The sequence below is a fragment of the Schistocerca nitens genome, chromosome 3 (assembly GCF_023898315.1).
Source record: "Schistocerca nitens isolate TAMUIC-IGC-003100 chromosome 3, iqSchNite1.1, whole genome shotgun sequence".
Lineage (NCBI taxonomy): Eukaryota > Metazoa > Arthropoda > Insecta > Orthoptera > Acrididae > Schistocerca > Schistocerca nitens.
This window is the reverse complement of record NC_064616.1, coordinates 865,351,518-865,375,144: the sequence shown is the minus strand read 5'-3', so window position 1 is coordinate 865,375,144 and position 23,627 is coordinate 865,351,518. Positions and strand designations below refer to the sequence as shown.

The window sequence follows — 23,627 nt, the reverse complement described above, 5'->3', positions numbered from 1 at the left end:
GTGCCACATTCACTACCATTTTGCCACCTGATGGTGGCAGCCGTGTGGTTTTGTTCTTTGCTGTTCATGTTTTAAACTTAAAAAAATATTTTGCAATCTTTCTTACTGTTATAATGTTATTAGTGTCTATTTGGCTATTGTATTTTTACGATTTAATTTCTTGGAATATGTTGTCAATTATGACAAAGTATGGCACCACCATCACTACTATACTGCCATCTGGCATGAATCTTTACATCCAAGTTTCATGTTAAGATTTTTCTCTAGTCTGCTTATGAGTCTTAAGTGCATATCTCATTGTTCGGTCTCAGAATAACATACTCTTCCAACACAGACCACTAACACAATTTAGTTTACATCTGATCATGGATCTCCCTTGCACTTCAGTACTACTTTAAAGGCATACTCAGGACGCAAAGACTTTCCATTAGTTAAAGCAGGCTTTGGACAAATTTAAGCCATATATTTTCTTAACAACCTGCCAAATGTGACCCTCTATCTGGTCACTTTAAGAAACAGATTCCTGACTGCCATGGTTCAACCAATTACAACTGCCCTGAACATGCCAGATGTCTTTTTTAAAGTGTCAACCATGGCTGAATGTCTTATTGCCATTGGTGATTTGAGGGCACACTTCAAAGTCATCATTCATCACAATTTCTGTGAAAGCGTTGTGGCAGCACATGACATGACCACAACATATTATTTATTACAATTCAAACTTCATTTATGTTGATTAATATTACAAAATTTACCAAGTAATATGAGTATACGCTGTTAAATTGCACTACCATGAATAAGTCACCAGAAATTCATACACTTTAAGGTGCATTTCAATGACAGATAAGGACCATAAGATACAGTAAGATTTACAATATACTGTAGTATCAGCTCAAAGGCATGGCTATCCTGTGCTACAGCCTAACAAGTTCCTTCAATTGAAACCCACAATTCCTCAAAATTTACTGTTAGAACACACCTGTGAAACAGAGATGACAAACATATATTCCAAAATGTTCGATCAGCAGCAGGTCTTATGAAGAAGCAGGCGAAAGGAGGAGAAATATGAGCAGAATCTACCATGCAACAACAACAAAAATTAAAACATTATGGGTAACACATTACACAACTTTTCCATATACAATGCCTGGTATTTGATGAAGGGAGGATGATATTTAGGCAATTAAGTCTTTATGTATATATATGTTAAGAGATCTTGAAATAAGTAACAGTTACAATCACTAGTGATACCAACCTGCTGACATCATCATCAACATACACTTCTTCTACAACCTATGAATATCCCCTCAGACTAGAAATTGAGGACATCAACTTGGAGCTAGTTAGTTACAGAGCAAGACTACAACAGTGATGGCACTGCTGAGTTCATGTTTATACCCAGAACCATGAGCACAAAGCTGATTCCAGAATTTAATGAAGGTACTTTTAAACTAACATTAGCACCTGCACCAGGTAAACACAGAAAAAAGTGAGCAACAGATTCACGTGGGCTCCATGCCTTGCTAAAGACATAAGGGGTAGAGCACTTGCCCGTGAAAGGCAAAGGTCCCGAGTTCGAGTCTTGGTCCGGCACACAGTTTTAATCTGCCAGGAAGTTTCATATCAGCGCACACTCTGCGGCAGAGTGAAAATCTCATTCCAGATACAAGCACTTTGTGTTATATTCTCGCTGCACCTTATTACTTCAGGTACTGCACAGCATACTTGACTCAATCGTGACCTGCACCTCTACTGGTGAAGATTCTATGACAGATTGTACTGTTACTGATTTTTGAATGTGTCTTTTCAGGTTGCTTACCTACACTAATAAAGATCATGGCTGTACTTGTATTAGATACAGTGATCATCACCCTGTAACTGCATGAGTGTGCTTCAATAAATATGTTAGCCATAATGGCACAGGCATGCATAAATAATTTAATTTATTTTCCTCAGGTTATGTGGGACCATATGAGGGAGAGCTAAAAACAAGGAATAAGGCATCACATAATTGACAGAAGAGTCAATCCATACCAAGTGGTTCAGCATTGATTGCTTGATCATCTCAGAAAAAATTGGTATTTGCTAGATGAGCCGCCTAATGTTTAGTGGACTCAACAATATTTTTAAAGCTTTCTGCTGTTCATCTTTTCGAAACAGCAGCCACTTTTGTTTCAGGCCACAAGCACTTTTTTTTTTTTTCAAGCATCCGCATTTTTAAATTATTCAGTAATGTGTTGCCCCATGCCTTTCAAATCAAAAGCATTTAGTTTAGCACACACTGATCTACAAATTAAAACCATTACCACCCAGCTGAATGTATTCTTAAATACATTTTTAATAGTTCAAAATTACTGGCCACAAATTAAAGAAATTCTATTTTTGAGCAGTAGTTCTCCAAAGGAGGAGTAATTTCTCAGCCTTAATACTTTCTGCACTATACAGTACAGTTACTTTTAATATAGTATCAATGGTGAGAAGCTTACACTTAATAAAAGACAGACTATTTTATAAAATGAATTTTTATTTCTTTTTTTTTCATTTTTGGGCCTTCAATATCTTTGTTACAGAACTAGATAAAAATCTAAGTTACACATTTAATAGACCTTTATGGTATCAAACTTCAATAAAAATTTCAATTTATAGAAAAGTCCAATGAACAAAATTATATTACAAAACCAATAGTCAATGGACTCTCAGACCATGACATGCAGTTCCTTCTGTTAAATGTTAATACTGAACAGGATATAAAATCTGTTAAATCTGAGTTCAAGAGGGTAATCAATGAGCCAAAAATTGATTATTTTAGGACACTCCTCAGAGACATTCACTGGACTGATGTTTACAGTGCTCATGGCATGAATGAAAAATATAACACTTTTGCTAATAAAGTGCTTACCTTATTCGAACACTGTTTTCCCCCAAAACTTACCAAGGTTAGAGCAAAGTCTACAAAGAAGCCATGGATTACTCAAGGAATAGGGGTATCTTGTAAAAAAAAAAAAAAAAGAAAAGAAAACTGTATCTGTCAGTCCGAAACAGTTCCGATGTTGATGCTATAGCACATTACAAGAAATACTGCAAAATATTAAAGACTGTAATACGGACATCAAAGCAAATATATTACATGGAAAAAGATAGTCATATCAGATAACAAAATAAAGACAATGTGGGATATAGTGAAGGAGGAGACCGGTAGAACCAGACATGAAGAGGAGCAAATAGCATTAAGAGTAAATGATACATTGGTGACAAATGTGTATAGTGTTGCAGAACTTTTTAACAAACATTTTATAACTGTTACTGAAAAGATGGGGTTGTCAGGTTCAGTAGATGCTGCTATGGAATACCTCAGACCAGACATTTCAAGTAACTTCAATAATATGAATTTGACCCTCACTACCCCGGCAGAAATAATGTCCATCATAAAATCCTTAAAATCAAAAACATCTAGTGGATATGATGAAATATCAACCAAGTTAATTAAAGAATGTGATTTTGAGCTAAATAACATATTAAGCTATCTGTGTAACCAGTCATTTATCAGTGGAATATTTCCTGAATGGTTGAAATATGCTGAAGTTAAGCCACTGTTTAAGAAGGGAGATAAAGAAACAGCATCGAATTTCCGTCCAATTTCACTGTTGCCAGCATTCTCAAAAATTTTAGAAAAGGTAATGTACAATCGGCTTTATAACCATCTTATCTCAAATAACATACTGTCAAAGTCACAGTTTGGATTTCTAAAGGGTTCTGATATTGAGAAGGCTATCTACACTTACAGTGAAAACGTGCTTAATTCATTAGACAAAAAATTGCAGGCAACTGGTATATTTTGTGATCTGCCAAAAGGCATTTGACTGTTTATATCACAATATCCTTTTAAATAAATTATAATATTATAGTGTAACAGGAAATGCTGCAAAATGGTTCAAATCTTATATCTCTGGCAGGAAACAAAGGGTGTTATTAGGAAAGAGACATGTACCAAGCAATCAGGCATCATCAAACTGGGAACCAATTACATGTGGGGTCCCATAAGGTTCCATTTTGGGGCCCTTACTTTTTCTTGTGTATATCAAGGACCTTTCATCAGTAACATTACCAGATGCCAAGTTCGTTTTGTTTGCTGATGATACAAACATTGCAATAAATAACAAATCAAGTGTAGTCTTAGAAAGATCAGCTAATAAAATATTTGTGGACATTAATCACTGGTTCCTAGCCAATTCTTTGTCACTAAACTTTGTAAAAACACACTACATGCAGTTCAGAACTTGTAAGGGGTGTCCCACAAGTATATGCCTAACATACAATGGACAAGCAGATAGAAGAAGTGGACAGTGTTAAATTCTTGGGATTACAGCTTCATAATAAATTCAACTGGGAGGAGCACACCACAGAACTGCTGAAGCGTCTTAACAAATCTCTATTTGCAATGCGAATTGTGTCAGACATAGGGGATATAAAAATGAAAAAGCTGGCATACTATGCTTACTTTCATTCCATAATGTCATATGGGATTATTTTTTGGGGTAATTCATCAAGCCAAGCTAAAGTTTTCCGGGCACAAAAACGTGCAGTAAGAGTTATATGTGGTGTGAACTCAAGAACATCCTGCAGAAGCCTGTTTGGGGAACCAGGGATACTAACTACTGCTTCCCAATATATTTATTTCTTAATGAAATTTGTCATTAAAAATATATCACTTTTTCAAACCAACAGCTCAATTCATGGAATCAACACTAGATATAAGAATAATCTTCACAAGGATTTAAAGTCACTTAGTCTTGTACAAAAAGGTGTGCATTATTCAGGAACACACATTTTCAATAACTTGCCAGCAGCCATAAAAAGCTTAACAACCAATGAAATTCAGTTTCAGAGAAGCCTAAAGGATTTGTTGGTGGCCAATTCCTTCTAATCCATTGATGAATTTCTCAGTAAAACCAACTAATATAATTTCTGCACAGTTTCAGTTCAGTAATGTGTTCATTGTAAATATGTGTGTGTGTGTGTGTGTGTGTGTGTGTGTAAGTATAATTTAACTTCTGCACCATTTCTGTGCAGTAATGTGTTCATTGTATTATAGTAGTTGTATTACACGTTTATTACCTTGTAAATAAATAAATAAACTTTTTTATTTTAAATTCAGTGCATTAGTATTTGTAAAATGACTCTTTCATACAGTGTTCATTAAAAAATGATGATCATTACACTTGGGACCAGCGGAATGGTACATTAGCTTATTTTTTTTTTTTTTAGCTGCAAATATTTGTCATGTATTGTTGTTTCTCTGACATGTTCTACATCCTGGAGGACCTCATCACTATAGATCAATTGGAATGAAAGTAAATCTAATCTAATAAGAGTCAAAATATGTTTTTAACATTTTTGATATATAGCTAACAGAATACAGTGTACCAATTATATAATTTCAACAAATCTAAGATTACTTGTTTTTCTTTATTGAAAATGAGCCACCTAATTACATTATCTTGTTCTCACTTTCTTTGCTTGTACTATGTTATTCAATGAACATCTGAGAAATTTCTTCACCCAGCCTGGGCATTAGGGTAAAAGTTCACCCAGTCACAACTGTAAATTCCATAGGACACATCTTCCACAGTACATTTTTAACTGGTATCCAAACTCGATCCTTCTCAACTTTTTTAAACAAGCACCTAGGTCCTGGTGGGTGATAACAATGAACATGCACATCTTGATTTTTATAATCAATATTATCTACTTCGGCAGTCCACCACTGTTCATCATAAACACAAGCCACTATGTCTGTATTTTGAAGTGTCAGTGGTGCAAGTTTTCCATATTGGTGAAGTTTACTATAAGGGGATGTTGATGTGAACTTACACTTGAGGAAGTTGTATGACTGGGGTATAAAACAATGACAAGTGTTGAATCATTCCTCCAAGGCACTGGCATATAGTTCTCACATTTCTTCACATTTTACAAAAGCGTAGATAATTTTTTACCTGTTCTTTACAGAATTTAAACAGTTTTGAGGTGTCAAGATCTCATTCTCATAGGTCCGCAACAGACTAGCTTTTGTGACAGTTTGCTTTGTTGTACCCCTGATGGCTCACACACATTCTTCCCATGGCAAATAGTCCATTTAAATTGCACAATATTAACCTTTTTATCTTTGAAGCTTAGTACCATTTTCTTTCACAGAAACACTATCTGTTTGCAGGCATCAAACAATTGTTATTGTCATCTTCATAAAACCTAATAACGTTTTTGATCATGTTCCCATCTATCAAATTAGTTGCATTTTCCTTCTGTAATGCAGGTACAATTCCCTCTTCTTTCACTAAATGTCTTGTTAATTTAACCAAACACTGTGACACATTAAATTAGTCACTAACTTTTGCTAAACTGTAAGAATTTGGCAGCAAACTGATAATTTTATCCTCTTTGTTTGAAATATGAAATTTAGGTTTGAGCTTTTCTATCAAATCATCATATTTCTTCAGTGAATTTTTAGAACTTGCATCACATTTAGTACAAATCTGCTTTTGAAATGAAACTTCCAAATTGTTTTTGACTGTAGCTGCCACGTTCTCTGTTCTTCCATTAAAGACAAAATGACTTTGTTCTTCATTTAGTTTCCTAATCTTACTAGCATGTGATATATTTAGAATTTCACAAGCTGAATCTACTGTTTCTTACAGTTTCTGGTAAGTCACAAAATTCTTTACCTGAAATATCACTATCCCTTTCTATGTTAATTACAAACATCTTACAATAAGATGTTCAACGCAATGATTTTCCTGGTATTATAATGATAAATGCACTTTTATTTTTACAACAATGAGCAAACATTATTTCTCTCAGACCTTTTGTTGTAGGCTTCCTACGTTTCTTAAAAGGGTCCAAGCATGCCTGGCCAAAAAGGTGGTGAAATATATTTAAGTACTTCATTTCATGGTGCTTGCAAGTTGACTTAACCTCTGAGTCAACTCTTAAGTCAAACAAGACGTTTTATTTTTCACTGTAATCTACAGTTAAAGTAATGTTTTCCGCAAACACCCCATACATACTTCCATAACAGGCTTCGTTAATGAGACTGCCACTGAGACTCCATTTTTCAACTGCAATGCACACTCCAGTACCTCATATTTAACTGAGTGCCAGTAGACAGCTATTGGTGGAAGGGGGAAGACGACACACAGAGTTGTATAGGCTTGTCTGTCAGCCTGCACAGACTTCCATATGCTGTCTTTTAGCCTGCTGAAACTTTCAGGAGAGGATTGTCTCAACAAATAATCATTAGTTACTTTAATTTGATGTGTTTAAATCATATAACTGATATACTTCATTCCAACAGTCTAGATATCACTGGTGTTAAAAATGTATTTTTGACTCATATTTGTAATTTTTGTTTCGTAACTTCCAAATGAGTTTCAAAGTTGAAATTTATACTCAAGTTTGACATCACAAAGATTTATCACGAGTGTAATTTTGGGATTTTTATCTGGTCCCCTAACCATGATATTGCAGGTCATAAAATGAAAAATTTTAAAAATGTATTTTTTAAGAATTGTCTACTTTTTAAGTGTAACAGCAAAAAAAATATTAACACTGAGAAATTACTGCTCCTTCAAAAAAATGCTGTTCCAAAATTGATTTTTCAAAATTTGTGGCCAATAACTTTGAGCTATTAAAATATATTAAGGAATACATACAGCTTAACTGGGGGGGGGGGGGGGGCACAGACGCTTGTGGGGAAGAAAAAACCTTGACGCCTGAAACGAAAGTTACTGTTATTTCTAAGTGATATACATTTTTTTTAAAAACAAAAAAGGTCTTTTGAGTCCACTAAACATTAGGATTAGGGCCACCACACAGTTAATATCAAATTTTTCTGAGATGGTCAAGCAACCAGTTATTTTTTTCCTGGACCAATTAGTATGGAATGACCCAGAAATCAGATATAGTAAATGAATAAATAATGTTAAAAAAACATGAACACAATATATTTGCAATAGAGTATATGACTAAACAATGCATTACAACTAAAGGATGGAAACTACTGTGAGGAAATTGTGGGAATAATAAAAGGAATGTGTCACCATGAATCCACTCAACTTAGATGAGAAAATCTGGGGTTTATCACTCATAATTTTTAGGTCTTCTAGAAGCCCACTTTAAATGGGACATGCAGAATAGTTAGAATAGTTTACATATTTCAATACAATAGTTTCAATCTTGTAATGTAATCAATCGTCGGAAATAAAGCTTATCTCATGTGAAAAGTACGATGCCCGCAGTAGAGAGTTCAGGTAATTTCATTATGTTGCCAGAAAATGTGTTTAATTTATTTAATTATGAATATTTTCTTTTATGATAAATAATGGACTTGTTTAAGACGTTAAATGCTGTATATTTATATACATATTTATTTATATGTATCTTTGGAGTTTATTAAGGTCAGTAAACCAAAGAATCTAGAATACAGGAATGTCTGCAACTTCCGGGCACATGTTGGATTGCCCACCACTTCTTTGTCAGTATTGGAGGGAGATGGACGTTTTTATGTGACAAGTGCAGTATAATGGATTTAGAGTATCAATGTTCATAGTGAGAATGGTGTAGTTACTAACAAAAAGTACAAATAAATACAATTTTTAGCTGAAAGTATTTCAGATCCGGTGGTGTTTATTTCAAACAAGAAGAAACCCCAGGCCATTCTTGTTGGAATGATTATTTTGCAGACAAAACTTCGAGAACCCCCTAGACAAACGATATCTGCAGTGTGTAATCTTTCAACAGGTACTAAAAAATAAGTCTTGCTGAAATTGTGCTGGAACTAGTCGTATTATTCTCATTCAAAAACACGTGGTGAGAGTGTGGTCCTACCACAATATACGACGTAAGATTCCACAATTTTTCAGTTATCTAAGAAACGAGATAGATAACAACCAGTACAATCTACACTTGATACATAAATGCTGTAGTAGTTTCTGAATGAATTCATATTATTAACCACAAATCCTTAATGTATTTGAATAGCAGAGTTAGAACCAACAGATACTTTAACAATGGCCGGAAATCAGTTTGCAAACTGACACTACAGATCACATTTTCTTGGGCTACTTAATAGTCTTAGTGAACACACCATGTTGCCACAAGGTATGATAACATAAGGAATTAATGTCTTGGGTAACAGTTAACAGAATGGTGTGGAACCCACAGCTAAATAGTTTCTCTGTGTTTTTAATCATTTGGGCACCCTTCTTTCCTTTGCAATTTCTGTTTTATCCTGTTCTGATGATTCATTTATGGTTTTTCAATTTTCATGTCAATACATTAGTCATACATCATAATTCTTAGTACATGGTCCTGTGTCTTTTACTCACACTTCCCGAAGCCCATAGTATATCCTTCCTCATGAAAACACATCATCAGCCGACCTTGCATCTATATGTTATGAGATGGTGATGGATCCTGCAAAGCTCCTTCAGTACCAGAACCTAAAAATGTTTGAAAATCTGCATCTTTATTTATTTACAAGCAAATATTTTTAGTCTGTTATATGGCTAGTTTGCACTAACAAATAATGCATGTTGAATCATTGATACCTTACTTGAGAGGGTCTATCATTAACATTACAGAGCTGTGTGACATTATTATGCATATATATGAAGATGGTGGGCAACGGTCTTGCCACAGTGGATACACCGGTTCCCGTGAGATCACTGTCGAGCATGGTCGGCACTTGAATGGGTGACCATCCAGGCCCCCATGCGCTGTTGCCATTTTTTGGGGTGCCCTCAGCCTCGTGATGCCAATTGAGGAGCTACTCGACCAAATAGTAGCGGCTTCAGTAAAGAATACCATCATTACTACCGGGAGAAGATGGTATCTGTTCTTTTGAACATGTCCGAAGAATGAAATTACAAGGAAATCCAGACCATTAGCTGCTTACAGGCATTGATAAATATCAACGAGGACAGCTGAAAATGTGTGGCCTGACTGGGACTCAAACTTGGAATCTCCTGCTTACATGGCAGATGCTCTATCCAACTGAGCCATCGAAGACACAGAAAATAGTGCGACTGCAGTGATTTATCTGTGGCATATTTCCAACTTACTGTCCACACACTACATTTGTAGTGCCTCTGCCCACTATACTCATTACTTGCGGCAGATGATCTGCCGATTTTCTGTATGAGTTTAAGCCATGTGACTGCATCCGCACTGCAGAACATCACTGGCCAGTAAGCCTTATCTATATGAAGATGGTATCTGTTCTTTTGGACATGTTCGAAAGAACAGATACCATTGATAATCTAGTAGCTCTTGAAGAATGAAATTACAGTGAAATCCAGACCATTAGTTGCTTACAGGCATTGATAAATATCAACGGAGACAGTTGAAAATGTGTGCCCCGACTGGGACTCTAACCTGGGATCTCCTGGTTACATGGCAGACACTCTATCTGACTAAGCCATCGAGGACACAGAGGATAGTGCAACTGCAGGGACTTATCTCTGGCACACTCACCATGAGACCCACATTTCCAACTTACTGTCCACACACTACATTTGTGGTGCCCTGCCCACTATACTCATTACTTGCAGCAGTCAATCTACAGATTCCTGTAAGAGTTTGAGCAATGTGAGTGCATCTGCACTGAAGAAGATCATTGGCTGGTAAGCCTTATTTATATGAAGATGGTTTTGAAAGAACAGTGTGTGGATATTAAGTTGGAAATGTGGGTCTCACGGGGAGCATGCCAGAGATAAGTCCCTGCAGTCACACTATGCTCTGTGTCCTTGGGTTCAAGTCCTGGTCGGGGCACACATTTTCAACTGTCCCCGTTGATATTTATCAATGCCTGTAAGCAGCTAATGGTCTGGATTTCATTGTAATTTCATATTATTATGGATGTCAAATAAAAAATTCCAGTTGCCAAAAGATTAATTAAACATTTATTTGCATTCCCAACAAAATCACTGAAGCACATCCCTAACCAGTTTGAATCAGCCTTCATGATTTTTTCCACACAACTAATGTATGCTAGTTTTTTAGCTGTCCAGTTTCACTGAACTGTTGCAGTGTATGTTCCTATCACTGAATGCAAAGCAATCATATAGTCAAGTAGTAACACAATGGTTGGTGTAGTAATGAAAAAGAGCCTCAAAATCCCTGCAACACACACTGCTGCACTTTGTTGAGTGCTAAGGGTGCCTTTGAAGCAACTGTACTCAGAAAGATTTGGGCTATTGAGTTAACTTCACTATTATGACGTTGTCTAGGAAATAAAATAGGCCATATAACCATGTATGTAATGTTAACACTTTTGTTTGTAACTATAATGGCTGTTTGCAACAGACATCTATAACAAAATACAGTTACTACTTAGTAGTAGTACTACTGCCACTACTACTGCTGGCACAGCTATAATCTCTACTCTTCTTCCTCCACTAATGGCATCATTTATTTCTTTAATTAACCTGCTTAATCTTATACAGGTGTATTTGTCACTACTACACACATTCTCAATTATACTGCTTTCTTCACTCTTTGGGCTTGTGTAGACACACTAGCAGTGTGTTCACAGTTGTTGTTGATTCTATGATTCAGTGAATCATCTTTGGACTCCTCATTTGTGTAGGATGTTTATTAGTAGAGGAGTTAATCATTCTGTTGAGTGGTAGGAGCCCTTCACAAGATCTCCCTGACTGTCCTGGATATCATAAATACAATGTCATCCCATGTGCACCATATTCTCCTATTCATCAGTACTGCTCTGGAACCCACCATCCTCATATCTTGTCACTTATGAACCACTGTATCTCTACAATGAGTCACCTGTGGCAACACAAACTGCATGCCAGTATCTGTGCACCTGTCTAATGGAACTCTTTTAATGTAACTGAACGCAGTCCTTTCCAATAACACAGCTGTAGCCATGCAATAACAGAGATGCCAAAGCAGTCAGTGACTTGACTGTGCATTCAGTGACATATAATGTGCAGCAGCTTTGTTTCTCTTCCAACTATCACCTGTATAAAACATGTGAAATTGCTTGATTTTGTCTAGGAATTCACCTGCAAATCTAGGAACTGTGTCTCTTTCAATTTTTATTGTTTCTCTTATTTCCTGATTGTCTGCCTTTCAGGTAACTCTTTTTGTAGTTAGGTCCATTTAACACCTTGGCACCCTCCTGGCTAAGAAAGAGCAACATTACACTTATCTTCTACCACCCTGACCACCACATAATAGTGAACACAATATCTGCATGTGTCACCAGTCCATTTTTGTGACAGCCATTTGGGAACTTCTGTAAAACTAAAATGACACATTCCTGAAAAACATTCAGCTGAAGTAATTTTTACAAAAAATATGGAAAACCTAAACCAGGATAGCCAGATGAAAACTGAATATCACTACTCCTCAATTTAAGTCCATTATTTTAACTGCTGTGCCACTTCATTTGGCCCCCAAATAGGCCCAGTGCCAATTACTAAGCCATCTCACTTGGCTATCCTTTCCTGTAGTCTACTAATTCAAGAAACAAGAAGAAGTGCTATAACTTCTGCCTTATCTGTCAGTTAAGATCTGATGATAACAAGAAAGCCAGGCTTAAGATTAGTTAAGTGTAGTTTTATTTCTGCATCACTGAGGTTGGTACAGAAGAATGGAAATGCCTTTTTATCATTTACTTACCTACCACAGAAACTACAATGGAACAATGCTTACAGAGTTGTGTCCATACTATTATTATACACATTCTATCAATTAACTTTGATCAAACTATAGACAGGAAAGGTGTATAAAGGTTTAGATTCTTCTTCATTTTTAACTTAAAAGTGTGATGTCTCTCAATGTGTAATGTTTGTCTGAAAAATGATTAGTACTGTGAGATATATACACTATTTAACAATAATTAACACCTACTCAATATGTGATATCAATAAACAAACAGTAATTAGTATTTGATGATTCATAATTCATGGCCTTTCATTATATTGAGTACATACATATGTAACAGCACCTCAAAAAACATCTTACCAGAGCCAGGGGATTACACAGCTGTTTAATAACAAGTTTCTGATTGGATGAAGTCCGTAGGTGTTTATTTTTTTTAACCTTTCAGCATGTTTACCATATGACTGGCTTCATAAATTGAAGTTACACATGTATATGTACTTTTTAGTAAAATACGTATTATTTTAAAGCATTACTGTCCGGTAATTCTCCCCTGACCCAGGGTACAAGGTGACTTTTCTGTACCTCTCCCCATTTCCTAAATCTCACCAGTCCTTTTCCTTCACCATTCTTCCATCTGCTCCAACCCTTCTGCCAGGAGGAGTCACTGGATCTGAAAGCTTTCACATGTTCTTAAGCTTTTTATATGAGTTTTCTCCTGCCACCACTTGGCATATATTTTCTTTGAAATATATTAAACAATTATGCATATAGAGACTTTGGAGTGTCATTATATTGAGCTGAATGAAAGTTTCTTACAGGATCATCTAGGACTCAGTTCTTGAGTACATTTGGTTGTTTTTTCTGTCATTTGAAAATACAGTTTGTACCTAAAATTTCCCCATAACAGTACTCCATATTGCAGTTCTGACTGACAGAGCATGTTGTAATACAGAACTAGTAAATTTTTAATAAAATATCTTAGCTTATACAGAAGAAAATTCAGAAATGTGAATTCATCAAATAGATATTTGATACGTTCATCCCATGAGTGTCTGTGGGTTCAACCCTCCCTTGTTCACAAACAGTAATTGTCACCTGTTGCTTAGGCAATATTTAATTAAATTTAGTGGTTTATCTACAGTTCCATAGTATTCTAGCTTTATTTGTAACATTCTCATCTGATATAGAATAAAAAGCTTTACTTAAGTTTAAAAGCGTAAACGAGGCAGACAATTTCCTATCATAAACGTAATGAATTGCAGACTTATCCTGAGCATGAAATTTTGCCAATGTCACATCATATTCTCAAATATCTATTATGTCCCACAATCAGTAACAGACTGAAGTAGAGCATGTGGATACAAGTTGTGCTCAATGAATGAAAATTTTTTCAAAGTAATTTTCCTGAGTAATCTGAAATCACAAACTCATGTGGCTCAACCAAAATAACAATGCCACAAAAAGGTAGCCATTCAGTCTAGCATACAAGTCCAGTCTGCCAATGAATGTTTAAAGGAAAAATGTTTTCAGAAAAATATAAGGACAACAGTTCACAAAAAATAAATAATTTCAAAAAGTTAAGAACAACTTAGTGAATCAGAAAACCTTCATTTAAGTTATAAAGCATGCTTACTATGCAGATGATGAGGCCTAAAATATATATCCAAACGAAGATACACTAGGAAGACACTTTTGTTAACTATTTTGTATCATTTTATTTATATAAAAAAATAATGCCATTTACTAGACCATTCGGGAGGGGCCACACATACACTTACAATAGAAATTTTTAAAAAAGCTAGGTGCATATTTTTCACAACCTTTTTAAATGTAGTATCACTCAGTTGGCCAATTGTTGTTGTCAACTGGTGAATCCACTTTCAGAAGTTGCTCAAAAGTTTAAAGAGATCAATGCAGTAGAATGGTAGTGAATTTTTGTTACACTGCTGTCTTTCTATTTATTCAACATTTCTGAGCACTGCCAGTGGGTCTAAGGTCCTATATGCTCAGAAATTAAAAGAAATTAATCAAGGCCAAATGATGAAACTAGGCAAATCAAGCCAAATCATAACAGAGATTTATCAAATGGCAGGGTAACTGCAAGAATGCCTAGCATTTGAATGCTGTTTACTTTAACAATATGAACCTTTTGAGTTCCTTGTTTTAGTTGATTTTTGTTACCTGTGAGCAATTTTCAGTTATATTGTGTGCATAAAAAAAGGCTATCAAGTCCAAACCCACACACAAACAGATAATGTCTCCAAACCTGCCACAAATGAAGTGTGTGCTAAAGTTATGAATCATCAAACCCTAAACCCAACTTACAGGCACTGGGAAAAAAGGGTTTTTTGGAAATTTGTGGTAAGTTCTATGGGACCAAACTGTTGAGCTTACACGCTAATTAATCTAACTTAAACTAACTTACGCTAAGGACAACACACACACACACCCATGTCCGAGGGAGGACTCGAACCTCCGACAGGGGGAGCCACGCGGACCGTGACGAGGCACCCCAGACACCACGGCAAAGAGAGATATATATCAAGTTTGTATACACTGCCCGTTCAAGCAACAGGGAGTCAGTAAATTATCCAGTTTAAAAAAATACCTGTATGTCCAATATTAACCATATGAAACCAACTCTTATAGGCTGTGTTTCAGCTACAAGGCTTTGCAACCCCTTCCTTCAACATCTATGCCAATATACACCATAGTTTATTTATTTGGAGGATATTATGTTCCACTTATGCCTCTCTTTCTATATCAAGTGATATCATGATTTCAACATTTATGGGACTCTCACAAAAAAAGTAATGGCACAAATTGATTGTGAGTTGCAATGGTGTGAATGTTGAAACTGTAATAAGTGCCTAATAAAGACAGACAGCCATAGGTGACAGATAACACCCTTTAAATGAACACGCATGGGCTGCAGACACTTTTCTTACAAATAAGGGACAATTTATTTACTTGTGCTCCAGACAAAAAATCTCCAGTTCAAAATTGTGACATTGATATAGTTAGGTCATCATCTGGCAAATTTCAATCTCAATATGTTGTTTATCAGAATTTAGAAAGCACATATGAAAAAAATAATAATTCATAACAATTTTCTGTTTAGAGTGCACTCTGGCGAGGCTCAAGTTCTAGTACACCAGTTTTATCTAGAGATTTACCAAACTCTGAAGGCAATTAAAACTCCCTCCCAACAGTTTACAAGTCATTCTTGAATAACTAGTCTTGCCTGTCACTTTACTTGATCTAAGTCTGTTTTTCTCCATTTATTGTGTAACTCAGAGTAATTTGGACTCCGCAATCCAACCAATACATCAACCAACATCAGATTTGACTGCAGGCTATGTTAGGGCTTCCATCTGCATGTACCATAGGAAAATATTAGAAGCCTGAACCAAGCATATATTCAGACACTTTTTATACTCAATGTTTAAAAGTTGGTAAATATATTATGGCTGCTTGTAACTCTAACATCTTGATTTTTTTAAGAAGTACAAAATGTATGTGAAACTATATGAGTAATTAAAGAATTTCCCCCAGCCAAGCTCACATTAACATTGAATATCCAATGTTCACACCCTGTGCTCACCTGTGCACCACTGTTTCAAGCATACAGCTCACAGGATGTAGCATAATTGCTGGACCAACTTAGGCGGTAGACTAAACAAAAGTTTCCACCAGCCAAGTACCTCCACTTTGCAATACCATACATGCTAAATATACATAGGGGAGTTACTAACTTCTCATTCAATAGTAGATAGACAGCAGCTAATTGATTGACTGATTAATGCAACAATGTAAGCAACATGCATTAAAGAGAGAGTGTTTGAAATAATAAAGCAATTTATCTGGCCTCCACACTCATTTTAATATTCTCCAGTTGAATATTAAATTAATTGGTTTACATATCATTTATATAAATGTGAGAAAGTGACTCATCAAACAAGTTGTCTCACGCTGTGATATTTTACAACTTTTCGGTTCAATTCTCAACATTTCTTAAATAACTGGCAAGGTACTGTCTTGTCGCACAATAAATGACAAAACATGTCACATAAAGCAATACTTTGGAAATCACAGGCAGCTTGTCGTAAATATGTATGTGGAGCAAGACATTTTGCTTTCTTTTACTTACAGTGCAACAGTTCTTTTTTTTTCCCCCTTGCCAGATAACATTACCTACATACTAAGTAATTAGGAGCTTTCCTTTCCTTTCTAAGCACATGTTTCGAGAGATATATTTAATATCAACAACAAAGGAAAACTACAGCTTTACAAGATCCTCATTTTCACTGAAGTTTATACAGACTACAATAGTACTAAATGAAACTCTACAAATAGTGAGTGCTTTGAAATTTACAAATCCATTGCATAAAAGCAACATGAGATGTACCAGTCATGACTGCACTTACCAACTGAAATTGTTTTGACCTGGGCATCTCCCCCCCCCCCCCCCCCCGTTTTTTTTTTTTTTTTTTTTTTTTTTTTTTTTTTTTTTTTTAATGTCCCATTTTGGCCACTGGCCATCTTGAAAGGGGTGTACAACAAGACAGTGTCAGAAAATAATCATGCAGGTAAACTGTGTAACTGTTTCCTGATATTATTGTGTAATAGCAACAACAAATTATTATATCTGCATATTTGTTTTTGATAGTTTATTCTTGTTATTTTGCAGTCCTCTGAAGCTGGTCAGTGGCCAAAACATGTAAGAAGTGAGCCAATAAAAACATTTCTCATCAAGACAAAACAACTGTGTTATGTCGGCTTTAAATTTAAACAAAACATTCACGAGAATTAAGCTTTTGCAACATCTTAAAAGAGTACGCTGAACCAATGTGGTTACAGGAGTTTCATGAGCAGTGCTCCTCCAATTGAGCCATAAGAGCATGCCTCAATAAATCATTCATTGCTTTCACTTACAACTCATTCCTCTTCATTCCTAGTTACAGAAAGTTTTTGCTGAAGAGTTTGACATTTCATTCTAATACCCTCAACTGCCTCCATTAAAATGTTTCCTACAATGATACACAAGTAATAGACTTTTCTCAAGGAATGACATATGTTATTAAAGTTTCATTTAATAAAAAGGTAGTAACATTTATGTAGTGTCCCCCCCCCTTTCTCTTGAGTTTTTATAGTTGATGTATAATATAAGTACACAACATACACCAAAATACTTGCTGGAGATTAATCTATTACATACTGCAAAATTTCTGAATATACAGTGCACTTTTAGTTTTTATACCAAAATTGACAACAAATATGGTGCGAACACAGACATCAAATACTTAAGATCAACATGTTATCACAACTGCTATTTTGTATTCATGTTCATTGTCTTCACCAACTCTTAAACAGTCATCTTCCAACCTAACCTACACTTAGGGCAACACTGCAATTGACGGTCAATCAAGATGTTGACTCCTACCACACCTGAACTGAAAAGGGAAAAAAAAAAAAAAAAATTATGCTGAATTGTATTGCTGATTAAACCAGTTGAACACTTTTCCGAATTCACTATGTTTACAGAGAGGTTGGGACACAATATCTTACAATCCATTAGATTGCACAAAAGTGAAACTAATTTAGTTCTACAAAACTTCAAGCATTTAATCTGCATAAACAGACACGTATTCAAACCAGTAATGAATTTAGTTTTCAATTTGTTCTGCATTAGTAAACTTCCAGAGCCAATCAGCTTTAGAATATTCATAATATATTACTTTAATGTAAGGTATTTCACACTGCTCAAACACATTTCTCCTTCAAAGTTCTGATGTCTATTATTCTGATGATTTAGCTGGTATTTTATAAAGTACTACTGAAAATAACACTATTCACAATTGCTATGTGTGTAAGACTTTATTTATCGTACAAATCGGTAGCATTTTTTGACATGTGTCGTACAAGAATAATCGCATGTCAAAATGCGGTATATCACACTACAACTTTTGGGTCTCATTTTACATGTATTGGAACTGCAACGCCTTTTCGAACTCCTAATTTCACGTGTCAGCGTTACAAGCAAAACTTTCTGTCGTCCTTAATTTATACTGAATCATAAGGTCAAAACATAAATTTGGTTTGCTCCTCCTCACTCTTATTCTTTGCCGTCTGAACCTCCAATAATAAATCTGTCAACTTCTTTTTGGCTTCGAGAATAGTATATTGTACATTTCTCGCCGAACGTACTTCGTGTTCATGGTTCAATTTCAACAAACAGCTTACAAATATTATTACGCTGGAAGTGAAGCATGTCCACGCACACAAGAAGTTTGGTTCCTTAATGTGGTTACGAACACTTCCACACAAATTTAATGTAAAGAAAATGTATAAAGACTATTGTTCCTTATAAACAGCAAAATAAGCAGAAAGCAGCAAATACTGAAACAATACCTCTACATAAACGTTTCTTTCTGTCGTGTCGCGTCAAGATGCTGACTGACACCAGTTGATCACTGCACTGAGGTATTTATACAAAACATTTCTTTATTACTTTGCAGCTTGAGGAAGGACAACAATCATTCGGTTTTATCGCACTTCAATCCTACAAGTTGTATATGCACGATGTTGACGGACAGCTGTTATCAAAGATATCATTAGGCAATTGTTGAATGTAAACAGAGACAACACCAAGTACGTCTTCCTATGGCTGAATTACAACCGTGTAATAAGAGAACGCGTTTTTTTGAATGAATATGAGTCAGTGACGGAAATGTGAATGAGTAAAGGTGCTACTCGTTCCCCCATTACAATATAACTTCACATCATAGCTGAAAATAAATGGAATTACTCCGCCACAGAAATATGTATAGGCCTACTGAGGTTTTCATTGTAGCTAAAGTTACAATGGAAATTGTTATCCTAAAACACGAGGAGGTCTTTAAAAAGTAAAATACATATCACTACGGCAGGTCAAGTAATTTTATTGAAGCTGCACTACACTTTAAAGTGACACAGATACATGACAATATTTTATCCCAGGCAGTCACCAAGTCTGTGAACACAACGGTTGGAGCGTTCTACAAATTATTCAACTACTCGACGATAAAAATGCGCTCCTTTGTCACGGAGCTATTCGAGAACCGCTGCGTTAATGTTGTCACAGTTTGATAATTTGTGATAGCTACGAATCAGTTCCTCCGTTGCCCGGAAATGTGCTCTGTAGTTGATATAGATGGCCGTTCTTCCCGATCAGTAACACTCATGTCTGTTGCGGCCTTGGTGAAATTGTTGGCACCATGCTGGAATGGTGAATCTGTGTACAATTTAGACATTTTGCCCCCAAGAAACGTACTGTCACGCGTACTTCAACTATGGAGTACCGAAAGTCTCCGGTTGTTTCAGCATTTCACACGCATGCACATGATATCCACACTGTAGCACAACTATGTCTGCAGGTAAACCAGAAGATGTACAATGCGCCACTCTGTCGCGCAGTGGTCTTAGAGTGGGACGACATGATTGTGTAACTTAATTTTTGAAGTCTCGTCGTATAACCGCAATGAGAGTAAATTAATTGTGCGTTAACCCTGCCTTGCAAATGACTTAAGAACGTCATGCAAAACTACGACCAAACTGTACTTCAGATCGAGGAAATTTAAAACTACCGGTACAGCTACGGGGATAAATATGGCATTTTAAGAAGAAGGAAAGACCTATCGAGAATATTGTAAGACTGAGACTAGTAAAACATACAATGGAAATCAGAAAATAGAGTTACAAGTAAATGATGATCTGATTGATTGATAGTCCCTACAAGTATATCCTTGTTTAATTCCTTTTTTTCTGAGTCTCACCTGATTTAGTATTAATCATCTGACCCGTGCATTTCACGCAATGTCTGATAAGAAAGTTTCTGAAATAAGAATAATAAAATTTATGCATTCCATGCACTAGAAAAGAAGAAAGAAAGAAAAGTGGGTAGCAGTTTGCCCATTGTTCGGGGTTTTAACTTCAACATATGCCATATGTATACTTTGGGTGGTGTCAATAGCATAACAATGTTTAGATACCACTGTGCTGCAGCCTAGGGACCTCTGCAACGACAATCAAGAACCAAACACAACTGAGGACTCAAACGGTCCTTTTAAAGTCTCATATCCTTCCAACAGAACACTTTTGCCCTTAGTTAACTATCTACCTACTTGACATTGAAGGCAGCAGTAAGATGAACAGATACACTCAGTCGATGCAGTCGTACTGCATAAAACTTTCACTGAAGACTGCTGTCAGCTGCGTAGCAGGGGTGAAATACCAGGATACAAATTTCCTACTGTACTAAATCAGCATGAAGTATGGTATTTCCAATTACGTCAGGACAGACACAGAGAATTAATACATACTACAATATTATACAAATGAAACATTTTAAGTCGCCTCTCTGAAACAACTGAATGCTAACATTTAAAAGGCGATTTGAAGTCAGCTAGAGAGATCCTGTCACGATTATGTACACAGAAAACAGTATAATCCTTGGACACCTCAAAAGCAATCATACTTCATGTGGATTTATTGATTTACTTATTTATTCATTCACCCATAGAACAACAGACATTGTATGGATGTCATCAAATGTTTGTACAATATTTCTTATTAATATAAAAATTTCTCTTACAGTACTTCACTTAGTTCTACTTTTATAATCGTACCCCAAAATTGTTATATAGTGCAATGTTCATGAACATTAAGTTATGATCTATAATTATTTTAAATATTCATTTACCATGTAGTAGCTATTATTTAGTAAATATTTTTTCAAGCTTAGACTAAAAGCGTGGTGATCATTTGCATCTTTCATTTCTTGTGGCAGTCTGTTGTACACTTATATTCCATAGTATAATAAACTACTTTGACTTTTTGACTTAATAACTTATTTCCCAAAACATTATCCCATAACTGAGGACTGAATTCATGTATCCAAAGTTGACTACTTTGAGGCATGTACACAGATGCAATGATTCACAGGACATAACATCCTAAGGATAGCGCCTTTGCCAAAATTCTCACATGTTCTGTCCATTTCAACTGACAATCTACATTATCCCCAAGAATTTGGTATCAGTTACACAACCTAGTATAGCATTATTTACTTTTAATATAGTATCACTAGGTTTTTTATACAGTCGGAAGTTTATACAGTTTGTGTTTTCACATTTAAAATTGCTCTATTCCTTAATTCAGGGTGCACTCAGCCTCACGATGCCAACTGAGGAGCTGCTCAACTGAATAGTAGCGGCTCCGCTCAAACAACACCACCATAACGATCTAGAGAGCGGTGTGCTGACCACACGTCCCTCCTATTTGCATCTTCATCTGAGGATAACACAGTGGTCGGATAGTCCCGATGGGTCACTTGTGGCCTGTAGACGGAGTGCTGCTTTATTCCTTAATGACCAGTTGTGGACGTCTCTGAGAACTTCATTCTCTTTTTCCACTGAGTTCGATTTTTATCTGTAATCACTACAGTGGTGTAATCAGCAAATAGTATTTTTTCTCCATACCTGGCACTCTGTGGGAAATCATTTATATATACACTAAAGAGCCAAAGAAACTGGTACACCTGCCTAATATCGTGAAGGGCCCTCGCGAGCACTCTGAAGTGTGGCAACATGACACGGCATGGACTCGACTAATGTCTGAAGTAGTGTTGGACGGAACTGACACCATTGGCAGCCCTGCAGTCAGGCGGACGCGCGTGTACGAAGCTCTCACTAAGTTAAGCGATTGACATTGAAATAAGAGCTAATTTAGTTAATATTACATTTTAGACTAGTGCATTTACTTCTTATCTAATCCATCTATTGAAGGTTTTGCTTTTCTAAATGTAATTACATCGAAAAGGAAGTATTTCGTAAAGGCCAGTAGTCGTGAGCTGGGTTACATACTTAGGCGTAAATTTCGTACAAGCGCAGATATTTGTTTTTGACTAGACTTAGTGCTTCAAAGTTAAATTAATTCGTGTCTCTCATCCAGAATATATGTGGTTAATTAAAGGTTTCTGAAGCAAGTTTATAAGTTTGTTTACATTAGTTTTAGTTACGTATTAGTACTGGTTACGAAACTATTGTGTTGTTGAAGTTATTTTCTGCTTTTGTGTTACGTTTTACTATCAAACCATGTGTGACAAGTGTGGTGGTTGCCGTAAAAATTTGAAGGAGGGGGTGTTCTGTATAGTCTGTAGGTTGTGGTTTCATTGGGGCTAGTGCAACGGAGAGGAAACGAGGGTAGATAATGAGGCTCTTCCATGACAGTGTAGGTTATGTAGAAAGGACAGAAAACTCGCGGAACAGGAGGCAAAGATTTGTGCCCTTAAGGCTGAATTAGAAATCGCGAATTTGGAATAATGTAAGCTAAGGGAGGAAAAGGACTCTGGGCGCTGGGAAAAGGTAGCAAACAAAGGGCGAAAAAGGGAAACAGTTGATAAAACTTCTGATATTCAGTTAGCAAATCAGTTTGGCTTGGTATCTGAAGTAGTGGAGGAAGGGCTTCATTCAGATGTAGTTGAATGTAGGTTGAAGCAGAATACTAGCTTAAAGAAAAGAGACAGGTCGGGATCAAACCAGAATAGGAAAAGAAAAATTCTGCTTACAGGTAGTAGGCATGGGAGGGGTGTGGGCCAACCGCTTCAGGAGAAATTAGGGACAGAGTATCAGGTGACAAGTTTTGTGAAACCAAGTGCTAGCCTTAGGCAGGTGACAGAAAACTTAAGTCAGCTATGCAAGGACTTTGAGAAGGAAGATCAGGTAATTATAGTTGGGGGAGCAGGAAACAGCCTGACTACGAATCCAAGATATAATATTAGGAGTGACCTGGATGAAATAGGAGCAGAAACTGAGCACACGAATGTGGAGTTTGTGGAGGTCTTTCAGCGCTATGATCACCCCTGGGTAAACACTGCTGTAAGGCGTGTTAATGTTAACACTGAGATG

General features: G+C 36.1%; 1 protein-coding gene across 1 annotated transcript in view; it reads right to left on the bottom strand.

Annotated features, from left to right (window-relative positions):
- LOC126248899 (UPF0669 protein C6orf120 homolog) overlaps positions 1–19,283 on the bottom strand; it is a 64,000-nt gene extending 44,717 nt beyond the window's left edge. Inside the window, exons 1-2 of the mRNA XM_049950370.1 lie at positions 19,093–19,283; positions 9,381–9,494 (exon numbers count right to left, since the gene is read on the bottom strand). Of these exons, the coding sequence (XP_049806327.1) occupies positions 9,381–9,413 (33 nt within the window). The 5' untranslated portion in view covers positions 9,414–9,494; positions 19,093–19,283. The remainder of the gene's footprint in view (positions 1–9,380; positions 9,495–19,092) is intronic.
- Between the last annotated feature and the right edge of the window lie 4,344 nt (positions 19,284–23,627).